Below are 12725 nucleotides of genomic sequence, written 5' to 3' on the forward strand. Positions count from 1 at the left end.
GCAAGACTCAGCACCAAAGTGAAAGCAAGAAGTCTGATAGGACCCTTACCCCTCTCCGGGATGGTATTTGGATACCCTTTTCACCCCAGATCTTATTTTTTGCCTTAGTCCTGTAGCACAAATGTATGTGCCCTGGTGAGAATTCACTGCATTTCTCAGCTATGCGGTGTAAAAACCCATTGCCATGTATATGTGGGGAAGGAAAGCAAGCCAAAATAGGGAATGAATGTATCAAAGAATATTTAGATGAATTCTATATATTGAAGTCAGCAGGCCTGGTGAAATTCATCCTCAGGTACTAGGGAAATAGCTGAGGCAATCTCAGCACCATTAGCGATTATCTTTGAGAACTCATGGAGGACATCTGAGGTCCCCAGAGGACTGGAGAAGAGGAAACATAGTTCCTATGTTCCCCTAGCACAGGGGTGAGCAAACTACGGCCCGGAGGACACATCCGGCCCGCTGGACCATCCTGCTCAGCCCCGAGCTCCTAGCCCGGCAGGCTAGCCCCTGGCCCCTCTCCTGCTGTCCCTCCTCCCCCGTAGCCTCAGCTTGTTCGCTCCACCGCAGGTGCGATGCTTTGAGCAGCGGGGCTGTGAGCTCCTGGGGCAGTGCAGCTGCAGAGCCCGGCCCGACCCAGTCTCTGTGCTGCATAGTGCGGTGGCGTGGCCCGGCTGTAGTGCCGCCAGCCAACTGGCTGCTCCAGGCAGCGTGGTAAGGGGGGCAGGGAGCAGCGGGGGTTTGATAGAGGGCAGGGGAGTTTGGGGTGGTGGTCAGGGGGCGGGGGTGTGGATGGTGGTACAGGGGGGAAACGGGGTTGAATGGGGGCAAGGGTCCTGGGGGGCAGTCAGGAAGGAAGGGGGGTTGGATGGGGCGGCAGGGGGCAGTTGGGGCAGGGGTTCCGGGGGGTGGTCAGGGGACAGGGAGAAGGGGTAGTTGGATGGGGCAGGGGTTCCAGGGGTTCCATCAGGAATAAGAGGAGGGGTTGGATGGGGCGGCAGGGGTCCAGGGACAGTCAGGGGACAGGGAGCGAGGGTGTGTTGACGGGGAAGGGGTCCCAGAGGGGCTGTCAGGGAACATGGCGGGTGAGGGTGGGGCAGATAGGAGGTGGGGGCCGGGCCATGACCCCCTCCTCTAACTGGCCCTCCATACAATTTACAAAACCCGATGCGGCCCTCAGGCCAAAGAGTTTGCCCGCCCCTGCCCTAGCATTAAAAAGATGAACAAAGAGGACCCAAGGAATTACAGACCTGTCAGCCTAACTTTGATACCTGGAAAGATACTGAAAAAAATCATGAATCAGTTTGAAAGCACTTAGAGGATAATAGGGTTTAAGGAACAGTTGTCAATGGTGTGCTGTCAAACTGGGAGAGCATATCTATTGGGGTCCCACAGGGGCCAGTTCTGGGCCTGGTACTAATCAATATTTTCATTAATGACTTGGATAATGAAGTAGACAGTGTGCTTATAAAATTTGCAGATGACACCAGGCTGGGAGGGGTAGAAAGCATTCTGGAGCAGAGGATTAGAATTGAAAACAACCTTGACAAATTGGAGAATTGGTCTGAATTCAACAAGATGAAATTAAATAAAGACAAGTGCGAAGTACTACATGTAGGAATGAAAAACAACTATAAAATGGGGAATAATGGTTAGGCAGCTGTACTGCCTGAAAAGGACCTACGGGTTATAGTGGATGACAAATTCAGTATAAGTCAACAGTGTGATGCAGTTGCAAAAAAAAAGGCTAAAATCATTCTGGGGTGTATTAACAGGAGTGTCGTATGTAAGACATGGGAGATAATAGTTCTACTCTACTCAGCAGTCGTGAGGCCTCACGTGGAGTACTGTGTGCCATACTTTAAGAAAGATGTGGACAAACTGGAGAGAATCCAGTGAACAAGAAAAATTATAAAAGGTTTAGAAAACCTGACCTATGAGGAAAGGTTAAAAAAAATTGGCATGTTTAGTCTTGAGAAAAGACTGAGGGTGGGGACCTAATAAGTCTTCAGATATTTTAAGAGCTGATATAGAAATGATGGTGATCAGTTGTTCTCAATCTGTGCTGAAGGGAGGACAAGAAGTAATGGACTTAATATGCAGCAAGGGAGATTTAAGTTAGATATTAGGAAAAACTTTCTAACAAGCTTCCAAAGGAGGTTGCGTAATTTCCATCATTGGAGGCTTTTAAGAACAGATTGCACAACCTGTCAGGGATGATTTAGGTTTACTTGGTCCTGTCTCAGTGCAGTGGGTTGCACTAGATAACCTCTCAAGGTCCCTTCCAGCCCTCCATTTCTATGATTCTGTATAAACACCACCACAGTCATCAGTTAAACCATACTGTATGGAACTTCATAGATAATCCCCATCACCTTTTGTTCCAAATACAGGTCACTAACGGACAAGTCTTGATTAGCTGTCACTATCTTTAGGGCTTATAGTCTTTCTGTGACAGCAACTGGAAGACAAGTCAGTCACAAACACATGAACAGGTCTAATTCTAACCACTGAAAAGCAAACCATCTACATCATAGGCTGCAATTCCCACCATCTCTCGCAGACGAAAGGATGCCAACAAAGAAAAGCAATGGAGCACATACTGCACACATGTCAGTATAATGTTATGCTTGGTTAGAAACTCGGGAGGTTAGTGAAGAGAGGCAGGGAGGGTTGAAAGTAGGAGGATGCCCATGGAAGTTGTTTAAGCCTAGGTCTAGCATACATATGCCTATCCCCAAACAGAATTAGATAGCAAGAAAAGGGAATGATTTTAATGCCCAAACAGGGTTAAAGCACCTAAATTCTGAATGTAACATTCCTGTATTGTGGACACAACACCCTAAACTGCTGCTCTTGTGTGTGTGCTCTTCAGGATGGGAATACAGCGCTTCATGAAGCATGTTGGCATGGATTCAGTCAGTCTGCCAAACTGCTCGTTAAAGCAGGAGCTAATGTTCTTGCCAGAAACAAGGTGAGATGCATGTAGAAGCTTTCAGTTCCGATGTAAAATGGCTGTTTCTCATTGGTGGTGATTTCTGGTAATGGCATTTCTTAACAGGTGGTGGTCCAGTTCCTAGTGGGATTTCTCATTCTCTTTGAATTAATTATGCGTGGATGATTCCACCAGAAACATTAGGAAATTTTGTTTTTTGACAGCTGACACAGGAGGGCTCAGTAATACTTTGAATGATACATTAATTATGGCTGAAGAACACTGGAATTCTTATGGAAACCTCTACAGTGTCCTAATTTATATTGAGTGGATTCATTGTAATGGGCATGATTAAAATAAATATTAATTGAACTAATAGGGAAATAGCATTAAAACCCAATTTATCAGAAATTACAGTCAAATGAGCGCACAAACCACAAAGAAGGAAACAGTATATCTTTTGTTTCCATTAATGTACCAGGATTTAGTCCTTGTTAAAAATTTGTGAGGAACTCCTAAGTGTCTCTCTCTTTGTATTATATTATCATGTGCGCAATTCAGGAGAACTGAATATATGACCCATCAGAATTGCAAACAAGCTATTTTATAACACAAACATAGAGTACCAAGTGAGGACTGTAAAATTATGTTCTAAATTGGTGCAGTACACCATGGCATAAACAATTTTACTAAGATCAAAATGAAATACCCTTGGGAGATTTTTTTTCCCACCCACTAGTCAAAAGGTTAATGGAATAATCTGAAAAACAGCACGGGGCAATATACGTTAAATTAGGGTTTGGAATGTTCAGCCAGTTGAGCAGTCAGATTGTATGGACATCACTATGTGTTGTTACAGGCAACAGGAATTTAGAGCTACTATACTTATTGTATCTTGTAATTTTCCTTTAAAAAATGCTCCATACATTTCAGTAAACATGTCTGTAAAACTCTTAAATGAGCAACAGTCAAAAGAACTACAGTCTGTAAAACTAAACCTATCCAATGAATACTAACAGAGAAAAGAGAAGAAAGGACACATGGGTATAAAAATGATTATGAGTAAAACTATATACTGTATTGACATAGGACAGGAACAGCCCCCATATGCAATCAGACTGTTTATGGTTACTTTGTAATTTGTAAACAAAATAATCTTATGATGCTGTTTCACTTGATTTATAGCATCCCTTCTTTTATATTAGGCTTTGAGTTTGATTTCCAGATGCTCATCTTTATGTATATTAGACATTCTTTAGATAACTCACATAGTTACAAATATCAGGCAATAGAACTTTTTCCAACATCCAGAACCATGAAAGTGAGAGTGAGTGTGTGTGTGTTAATATAAGAATTGCTACTCTGTTTACTTGGGCACTATGTGCATTAGAAGATTTTAACTAAAAGGGTGAATGCTGCATAGAAGCTATGAATGATGCATAAACTGTAAGACATTCTGAGACAGACCTCTCTTAAAAAGTGTATGAATACAGTAGATTGGCAAAGGCACTCTGTTAGAACCCAAGTGTAGCATGTCAGTGTTCAAACATGCACAGCCCTGCTTTTGCTTCCAATGGCAATGAAGAATTTTCCTAACTTTACTTAATAACTCAATCCTATTTTCACTTCATCAAAGCTGGCTTCTTTGGATGCTTCTCAACTTCTTATACTCCTGAAGATTCAACACAGTGGTTCTAACAGCATGACAAAATATAAAGCATAGCAGGAGTCAAGGTTTAGGCGCTGACAGGGTCCTGTTATAAACATTCATACTAGGAAAATCAGATTGCCTGGCAGCCAGGACAACCTGACAAGTGATAATTAACTTATTTCCAGTCTACAAGCTGCTGACCTACTCCTGAGAATCCAGGGTGTCTTGACTGAATGACACATTACCCTGTGGAGGAGAATGGATTTGGCCTCTAGGCTCAGTTAATTTATACAAGCCACCAAACAGCAGAAGAAATGGATTATTTGCCTACCCAGACTGCTACTTTATTTAATTCCTTCTCATTGTTAGTTTCAGTTCATGCTGTATTTCAGGATAAGAGCATGTGGCTAATTCTATATGCGCTCTCCCTATGGTATAGGATTGAACACAACTGCCATCCACTGATATATATAAAGAGACAATGATTAGTGGCTAGCTTTCATTTCCAGCCTTAAGTGGGATGCGCCAGTCAGTCCACCCAAGATTTTAAGTGCAAGTCAGGTTCAGATCAACAGCTTGCATTTGAGGGGAGGGACAATAATATCCATACAACACAAGTGATTTCTGAAAATACTCCTTTCTTGATCCAAAATGTTAGGACAGACATTTTTTTGTCTGGCAACCAAATTTGAGAGTCAGGTTGCTGTCTTCAAACAAGTTGGTTTAAGAAAAAATCGTTAGTCTGATAAACATTATTCTGTGAGATCAGTACTAGCGTTTTTACATCCGTGAACAGTCCTGTACCTTTTCAGTTCATATTTAGGAGACTGGGAAATCAGAAGTGTCTTTTTCCAAATCAGTAGAACTTGAGTCCAGTCCCTGTCACTGAAGTCAATGGGAGTTTTGCCATTCAGTAGGAGCAGGAGCCAGTTCCACTGTATGAGCTCTAAGCTCCCTTTGCTCCCTCTGTAATTTTTGTGAATTTCTACCAAAGTGCTGCAGCCTCATTTCTCTGCCTCGCTGCTCGAATTTACACTTCTAACAGCTAATAATGAAAGAACTGTACAGGCTCTTCAAAGAATAACCCAAGGGAAAAAAAATCTCTATATTTAACTTTTTTCAGAGGAAAAAAACCTGTAATACTTGCTACAGTTCAGAGACTTGTATTCAGAACTGCAGTACACAGTAATGTCAAATCAAAGACTTAAGACTTCTCTAAGAGTTCTTCCAATTCAAAATGTGCGGACGGTGACTGGTGTTTGAGCAGTAGGTGAGACATGAAAAGGAGAATAATTGGGAGGAGAATGAACAAGAAGCAGGGAGCCTGATAATGCCTAAAACCCTTTTACTTGAGATGATCACATTTTCAGATCCAAGCAAACCTATTGCAGGCTCAACGACAAAGACCAGCAAAACAAATATTCTAAGGAGTTGTCTACATGTGTGCGTGGGTGTGTGCTTTTGGATTAAGTTTGTGCATATTAACAGCTGTAGAATAACTACTCTGAAATAATTGCATCCATATGGTTAGCTTTTACTACACACTTCCCTCTTAATCAATGTGCACACGCAGCACTGACTTCTTTTGAAATAAACTCTCAGCATATCAGGCAGGTATCCCATGGTGTTTTGTCCTGCTTCTGGGCTCTATGTATTCTGGGATTTTTCTGATGATGCATTATAGGATACCTACCTGAAGCCACTAGAATTCTGTGACTTGGGGTTCACAGCAGCAAATTTCCAGGATTCCTTTCTTTGTATCCCAGGGTTCATATGTCTTTTGCAAGTCAGCTCATTTTCAAACTGCTGTCAGCCAGCACGGAATGAAGCAATGCAGTCAGGGATACCACTGGAGGGACTGAAAAAGTTAATCTAGAATGCAGATGCAGGGCCGGCTCTACAGTTTTCGCCGCCCCAAGCAGCGCACCGAATTGCCGCCGCAGGCGGCGGGGAAAGTCTGTGTACCCTTACGGCAGCAGGCTCGTTTCCGCAGCGGCGGCAATTCGGCGGCAGTTTCTATGTTTACCTGAAGCCACCGCGGACAGCTAAACTTAGAAGCTGTAGCCGAATTGCAGCCACTGTGGAAATGCACCTGCTGCCCTAACGGCGCACAGACTGCCCTTGCTGTCTGCGGCAGCAATTTGGCACGCTGCTTGGGAGCAAAGCAACAGGGACTGCCGCCCCAAGCACCAGCTTGGAATGCTGGTGCCTGGAGCTGGCCCGGTGCAGATGTGTCCACACAAACCTTCTTCTGCACTAACTTACTCCAAAATGAACTCAAGCCACTTTCAAAGTGGATTGTCAAATTTGCACTAACTAGCCAGTTAATTTGGAAGAAGAATTGTATCATGTAGACACAGCCCATTTTATTGAAAAAAACAAACAAGAAATTGCGGTTAGTATGAAATAACCCTGCCTCACTGGTGTAGACAAGCCCTAAACTCTCAGGCCCCTTGGCCCTTCACAAGAATAAACGCACGAACTTTTCCACATGGGAACTTCCACCTGTAACAAAACTCATCTTTGCTTTTCTCTGGACCCTCAGTAACTCACCAAGTTATTTTCCTGTTTCTGTCTGAAGACTTTCATGCATTGTAAACATACAAGCTCTCTATAGCCTAAAACCACCACTCTGCCCCCATTATATATACACATGTTGATTTCCATAATTACCCTAACAGACTGGAAATAGCTTTGACCCTTGATTAACTAACAGACCACAGGACTTCAAACATACTTTTGTTCAGGAATTAAAGTACAAAGCCATGGAGCAGCATGTTTCTTTGTGCAAAGAAACAGGAATTACATTTATAAGACAGATGGAACTATGTGCAAATTTACTCACACTGTACCCACAAACATGCACATATATGTATATTTGAGCTGACAGCCCCCTCCTGGTGTAAACAGGAGAGCAGGACATTCCATGACGGATCTGGGGTCTAGAATTCACTTCCACCTTTGTTTTGTCAGAGCATAAATGTGGAGACCTCCAGGACATGATGTCAAGTATCAGAGGGGTAGCCGTGTTAGTCTGGATATGTAAAAGCAGCAAAGAATCCTGTGGCACCTTATAGACTAACAGACGTTTTGGAGCATGAGCTTTCGTGGGTGAATACCCACTTCTTCAGATGCATGTGGTGGAAATTTCCAGGGACAGGTATATATATGCTAGCAAGCAAGCTAGAGATAACGAGGTCAGTTCAATCAGGGAGGATGAGGCCCTGTTCTAGCAGTTGAGGTGTGAAAACCAAGAGAGGAGAAACTGGTTCTGTAGTTGGCAAGCCATTCACAGTCTTTGTTCAGTCCTGAGCTGATGGTGTCAAATTTGCAGATGAACTGAAGCTCAGCAGTTTCTCTTTGAAGTCTGGTCCTGAAGTTTTTTTGCTGCAGGATGGCCACCTTAAGGTCTGCAATAGTGTGGCCAGGGAGGTTGAAGTGCTCTCCTACAGGTTTTTGTATATTGCCATTCCTAATGTCTGATTTGTGTCCATTTATCCTTTTCCGTAGAGACTGTCCAGTTTGGCCGATGTACATAGCAGAGGGGCATTGCTGGCATATGATGGCGTATATTACATTGGTGGATGTGCAGGTGAATGAACCAGTGATGATGTGTCTGATCTGGTTAGGTCCTGTGATGGTGTCGCTGGTGTAGATATGTGGGCAGAGTTGGCATCGAGGTTTGTTGCATGGATTGGTTCCTGAGCTAGAGTTATTATGGTGCGGTGTGCAGTTACTGGTGAGAATATGTTTCAGGTTGGCAGGTTGTCTGTGGGCAAGGACTGGCCTGCCACCCAAGGCCTGTGAAAGTGTGGGATCATTGTCCAGGATGGGTTGTAGATCCTTGCTGTTAGTCTATAAGGTGCCACAGGATTCTTTGCTGCTTTTACAGGACATGGTGCTGTAAGATGCCCCTGCTTTCCCTAGTTAGGACTGGGAAGCTGATAGGAAGGGAATCTGCTTTGAGTCTGAGAAGAGAATTTTTCTTTCAAGAGATCTTTTCTTTCATAGTTGCATGTTTTAAATTCAAAATGTTAAATTTTAGGTGATTGCAACAAATTAAGTGCATTGGTTTGGGAAAAATTCTAAGACAATCAAGTGTCATCTAGGCAATGAAAGAGGGGCTATGTACTGAGGATTAACAAGTCATGGGGAGTTTTATTTATTTAAATTAGGTGCTTTTAAAATATTAATTGAATTTGATGCTCCGCAGTAGTTGCTGGATTGATAATTTTGGAAATGGAAGTCTCCCATTTGCTCTCTGAACACTGGCAGTGACAATGCAAACTTCCCCAAACTCCCAATACCTGCCTCTGCTGTGTCCTGGAGGAAACATCTCTGTGGCAGAGAGGGTAGCTCTGTTTCCATGCCCATTCAGGCCATAGCTAGTTTTTCAGTGAGAACACCAACAATATTTTTGGGTAGGTTTTGTGATGTGGCCTGGAACAAGGCTACAAATTCACTTCTCATAGGCGACTGATCAGAAGTCATTTACAGCTTTGTAAGTTTAAAATCCTGCAATGAGACACACATTGTTTATTGAGATGGGGTGGTAGTGTTTGCTTGCTTTGTTTTTTCACTTATGTCAATTTCTAAAGATGGCTTTTGTATTTTTCTGTCTCTTTCCTAAGGCAGGTAACACACCGCTGCACTTGGCCTGCCAAAATAGCCATTCCCAAAGTACTCGTGTTTTGTTACTTGGAGGGTCTCGGGCAGATCTCAAAAATAATGTAAGCTTAAAAATACTTTTTAAAAAATGATTATTCTGTTTCAGCTTCTGGAAATACAGCTTTCAAAATATCAGACTTTGCCTTTCTGTTTGTTATGAGGATTGGGAGAAAAATAACAAAATACCTAAACAGTGGGTTTTAAAAATCTTTTGTGATACGACTTATAAAGGTGTTACTTACAACCGTTTTGAAGGGGGAGGGTGACAGAAAACTTAAAGACATATACATTGTTTTCTACTGTTACATGCACCTGAATGCAAGCTATTCTTGGTTGCTCATTTTGAAGACATAGGATGGACCCACTCGAATACTGTAATAGAGGTCTGCAGGTGGAGTCCTCCCCTGTGTTTGAAAAGTGGAAGTCTTTAGAGAGTTCCATAAGAGTCCACGGAAATTCTTCAGAGACACTTCTCCAGGCTACGCATTGCGTGGGGGTCTATCAAACCAAAGAACTTCATATAGTTTTGAATTTTCAAACTGCATTCCTCTCTTTATTGGGGATCTGGCATAAAACAGGAACAAAACAAAACAAAAATTGGAGCCAGATATACATAAGTTTAAACATAGCAAAGCTTGCAAAAGAGTACAGTATTCTAAATGCTTGAGGCCTTGCGTTATGCATCCATCATAGAATTTCCATAGCTTCCTTGAGATACATCCTCTGCACTTCACCATTGTACAACTACAGAAACAGTTATTTGGTTTCACTGGCTTTCCATACAGATTCAGAGGTAAAATTAGTATAAAGCAGTTAAGCCATTTGATCCCCAAAAACAATTAAGTAAAGATGCTTCTATATCATTCACATCTCCAGTTCAGTGTTAAATAGCTTATTTCATCTCCAAACACCCTGACAAGCATTAGCTTTTCTATTGCGACCACACGCTTAGAGCTTTGTTTCTGTTTCCAGGCAGGAGACACCTGTTTGCACGTTGCTGCTCGTTATAATCACTTGCCCATCATTAGGGTACTCCTCAGTGCTTTCGGTTCTGTCCATGAAAAGAACCAGGTCAGTGCATGAACTATTCACTGCAGCCAGGCACCCTTTTTATAAGGCTAACAATTGAAATGGGGGACCATTGATCACATATGGGGCCCACTGTAAATACTCCCTTTTAATGTGCATTTCACTGTAATCTAAAGATGCCTGAGCTTCTAAGAATAGCCTTAAAGAAATGGTGTGCCTGTGGTTTATCATTTCAGAATATGTTGCTGCATTTGCATTTCTAATTTATAACATTTTCTATTTATTATGCTGTATAGAAATATATTTGTTTTTTTTTTTTTAAATGGGAAAGAGAAGTGAACTAGTGGTTAGAGCAGGAGTCACTAGAAGTGATGACACTGGGCAAGACACTTCACCTTTGTGCCTCAGTTTACTCCTCGGTATAATAGGGATCATATTACCTGCCTTACAGAGGCGTAGTGAGGCAGAACTGATTGTTTGTAAGGTGCTTTAGGAGCTACATAAATGACATTTTTTATTAACATTTTGTGGTAAATTCTCTTATTTGTCTGATCCTTATTGCTTTAGTGGGAAGCAAAAATGTGGAAAATTCAAGGAAAACTTGTGTTAAGTACAAAGGAATGATTAAGCTACATGAGGACTAACCATCCAGGTTTATTTTACAGGGGAAACAATTGAATGATGCGCCTACTGAACAGCTTAGCTGGATGGTACAACAGAATGGATTAGTGCATTTAAAAAAAAATGTACTAAATCTGCTAAGAAAAATAAATTATATGGTACTTTACCAAACAATCTAATGTTACTGAGACACTTTCCATATATGGCATGGTACAGGATTGTACTTATGTTTTCTGATTTGTATGTACAATGTTGTTTTTCAAATGGAAAATATTACAGCAAATTGAATGGGTTTCAGCCACATTAAATTGGCTATGCAATTTCATACACTAATATGCAATTTTGTTTTGGGGAATGAGTTTAGTTGCTTGTGAGCTACTGAGTGATGATATTGACTAGGATTAGCATGGTGCAAGCAGAAACCATTCTGCCTGTACTCCACAATATTACCCAGACAGCCTAAAGATGACCTGTAACATGTTTGTCTTCAATCCCAGATTCTCCTAAATTGTTGCTGGCAAGCATGTCTTATCTGTGGTTGCATGTGTTTGGTGGCACCCAAGTTGTTTTTCATTTATACTTGCAGTATATGTCCAGAGGTGAAGTGAATGCTCTAGTACTCTGACCATCTGTGTAGCCACTTAGGTAGCTATGTTCCAAGAGTTGTTTTAAGGAACAGCAACATATCAAGTAAAAACCAAATTGTCTTGTTGCAGTTTATCCAAGCTCATTTTCCAGCTTGTCAAGCTCAAGAAGTGGCTCGTATGTTCATAACCACCAGTTTATCAAAGTCCAGATAATCAAACCTATAAAACTGTCACAGAGATGAGGATACACTATAACATTCTGCTCTCAGCAATGTTGCACCCCTGCATTTGTGTACATATTTGGGCCAAGCGCTTTTGGGTCTCCAGCATAATTTTCCTCTGAGCACATTCTCATGGATCAGTTAATTTAATAGGAATGTGGCTAATCCCAACCCTCACTGCCTTCCTCAAAATGATGTGATTTAGCCCAAAACTTAGTCTGCCTCTCTGTTGATCAGCCCTTATTAAAGTTCAGTTACCATGTAATTACATTTGGACCTATGAACCATAAAGGGGCACAAGGAAACTGGAAATGCTGTACATACAAATCAAAGATGTCCGGTAGCATGTTGTATTCTACTTTGTAAATTTCAGGCTGGAGATACTGCACTTCATGTAGCTGCTGCATTAAATCATAAAAAGGTGGTCAAACTCTTACTGGAAGCAGGGGCTGATGAGTCAATTGTCAACAATGTAAGTACAGGAAGAATTACTTTGATTCTTTATCTTAATGTTTCATAGATATTTTCTGCAGATTTTTCAAATGTTGGCTGATAATATTTAGACATTACCTATTAAGTAAATTAAAATGCTTGATTATTTTATACAAACACACACACACAACTCTTTGACTTTAGGGTAGCTATTTCAGCAATTGATTTTTTTGATGCTAGTTGAAGGAAATAATGTATTTTTTTTTCTTTTCAGGCAGGTCAGACTCCGCTAGAGGTTGCCAGACAGCATAATAATCCTGATGTTGCTCTTCTCCTTGCTAAGGCACCACAGGTACCTTATAAATGCCTTTATTACTAACAAACCTGAGAGCACCCTTTGGCAAAAATGTTCTGGGATAGCTCCTGGAGTGCACACAGAGCTGCAGTTGGGTTCCAAACAGTGTTGCTACCATCTTAAATGCCCACTTGGGTACTGATGTGCAGGGCAAACTAGAAGAATGTGTCCCCCTAAAAAGGCTCTGTGGGATAACAAATAAATAAGCTTGTCTTATTATCCAGTT

The 12725-nt window shown here is 41.7% G+C and overlaps 2 protein-coding genes across 11 annotated transcripts in view; one reads left to right on the plus strand and one right to left on the minus strand.

Annotated features, from left to right (window-relative positions):
- The window catches only part of ANKRD6 (ankyrin repeat domain 6), a 155024-nt gene that overhangs the window by 131127 nt on the left and 11172 nt on the right, over positions 1–12725 (plus strand). For 7 of the 8 annotated variants that reach the window (XM_030555941.1, XM_030555938.1, XM_030555944.1 and 4 more), the window contains 5 exons: positions 2876–2974; positions 9218–9316; positions 10227–10325; positions 12086–12184; positions 12419–12496. In XM_030555941.1, the coding sequence (XP_030411801.1) occupies positions 2876–2974; positions 9218–9316; positions 10227–10325; positions 12086–12184; positions 12419–12496 (474 nt within the window). The remainder of the gene's footprint in view (positions 1–2875; positions 2975–9217; positions 9317–10226; positions 10326–12085; positions 12185–12418; positions 12497–12725) is intronic. The other variant, XM_030555945.1, reaches the window with a different exon arrangement.
- The window catches only part of LYRM2 (LYR motif containing 2), a 55064-nt gene that overhangs the window by 19532 nt on the left and 22807 nt on the right, over positions 1–12725 (minus strand). The window contains exons 4-5 of one of the 3 annotated variants that reach the window (XR_003999540.1): positions 9567–9818; positions 8490–9101 (exon numbers count right to left, since the gene is read on the minus strand). The exons of 1 other annotated variant lie outside the window; for it this stretch is intronic. The gene's annotated coding sequence lies outside the window, so the exon portion shown is untranslated. Of the gene's footprint in view, positions 1–8489; positions 9102–9338; positions 9819–12725 lie in introns of those variants that run through there. One more of the 3 variants, XR_003999539.1, reaches the window with a different exon arrangement.

The sequence above is a fragment of the Gopherus evgoodei genome, chromosome 3 (assembly GCF_007399415.2).
Source record: "Gopherus evgoodei ecotype Sinaloan lineage chromosome 3, rGopEvg1_v1.p, whole genome shotgun sequence".
Lineage (NCBI taxonomy): Eukaryota > Metazoa > Chordata > Testudines > Testudinidae > Gopherus > Gopherus evgoodei.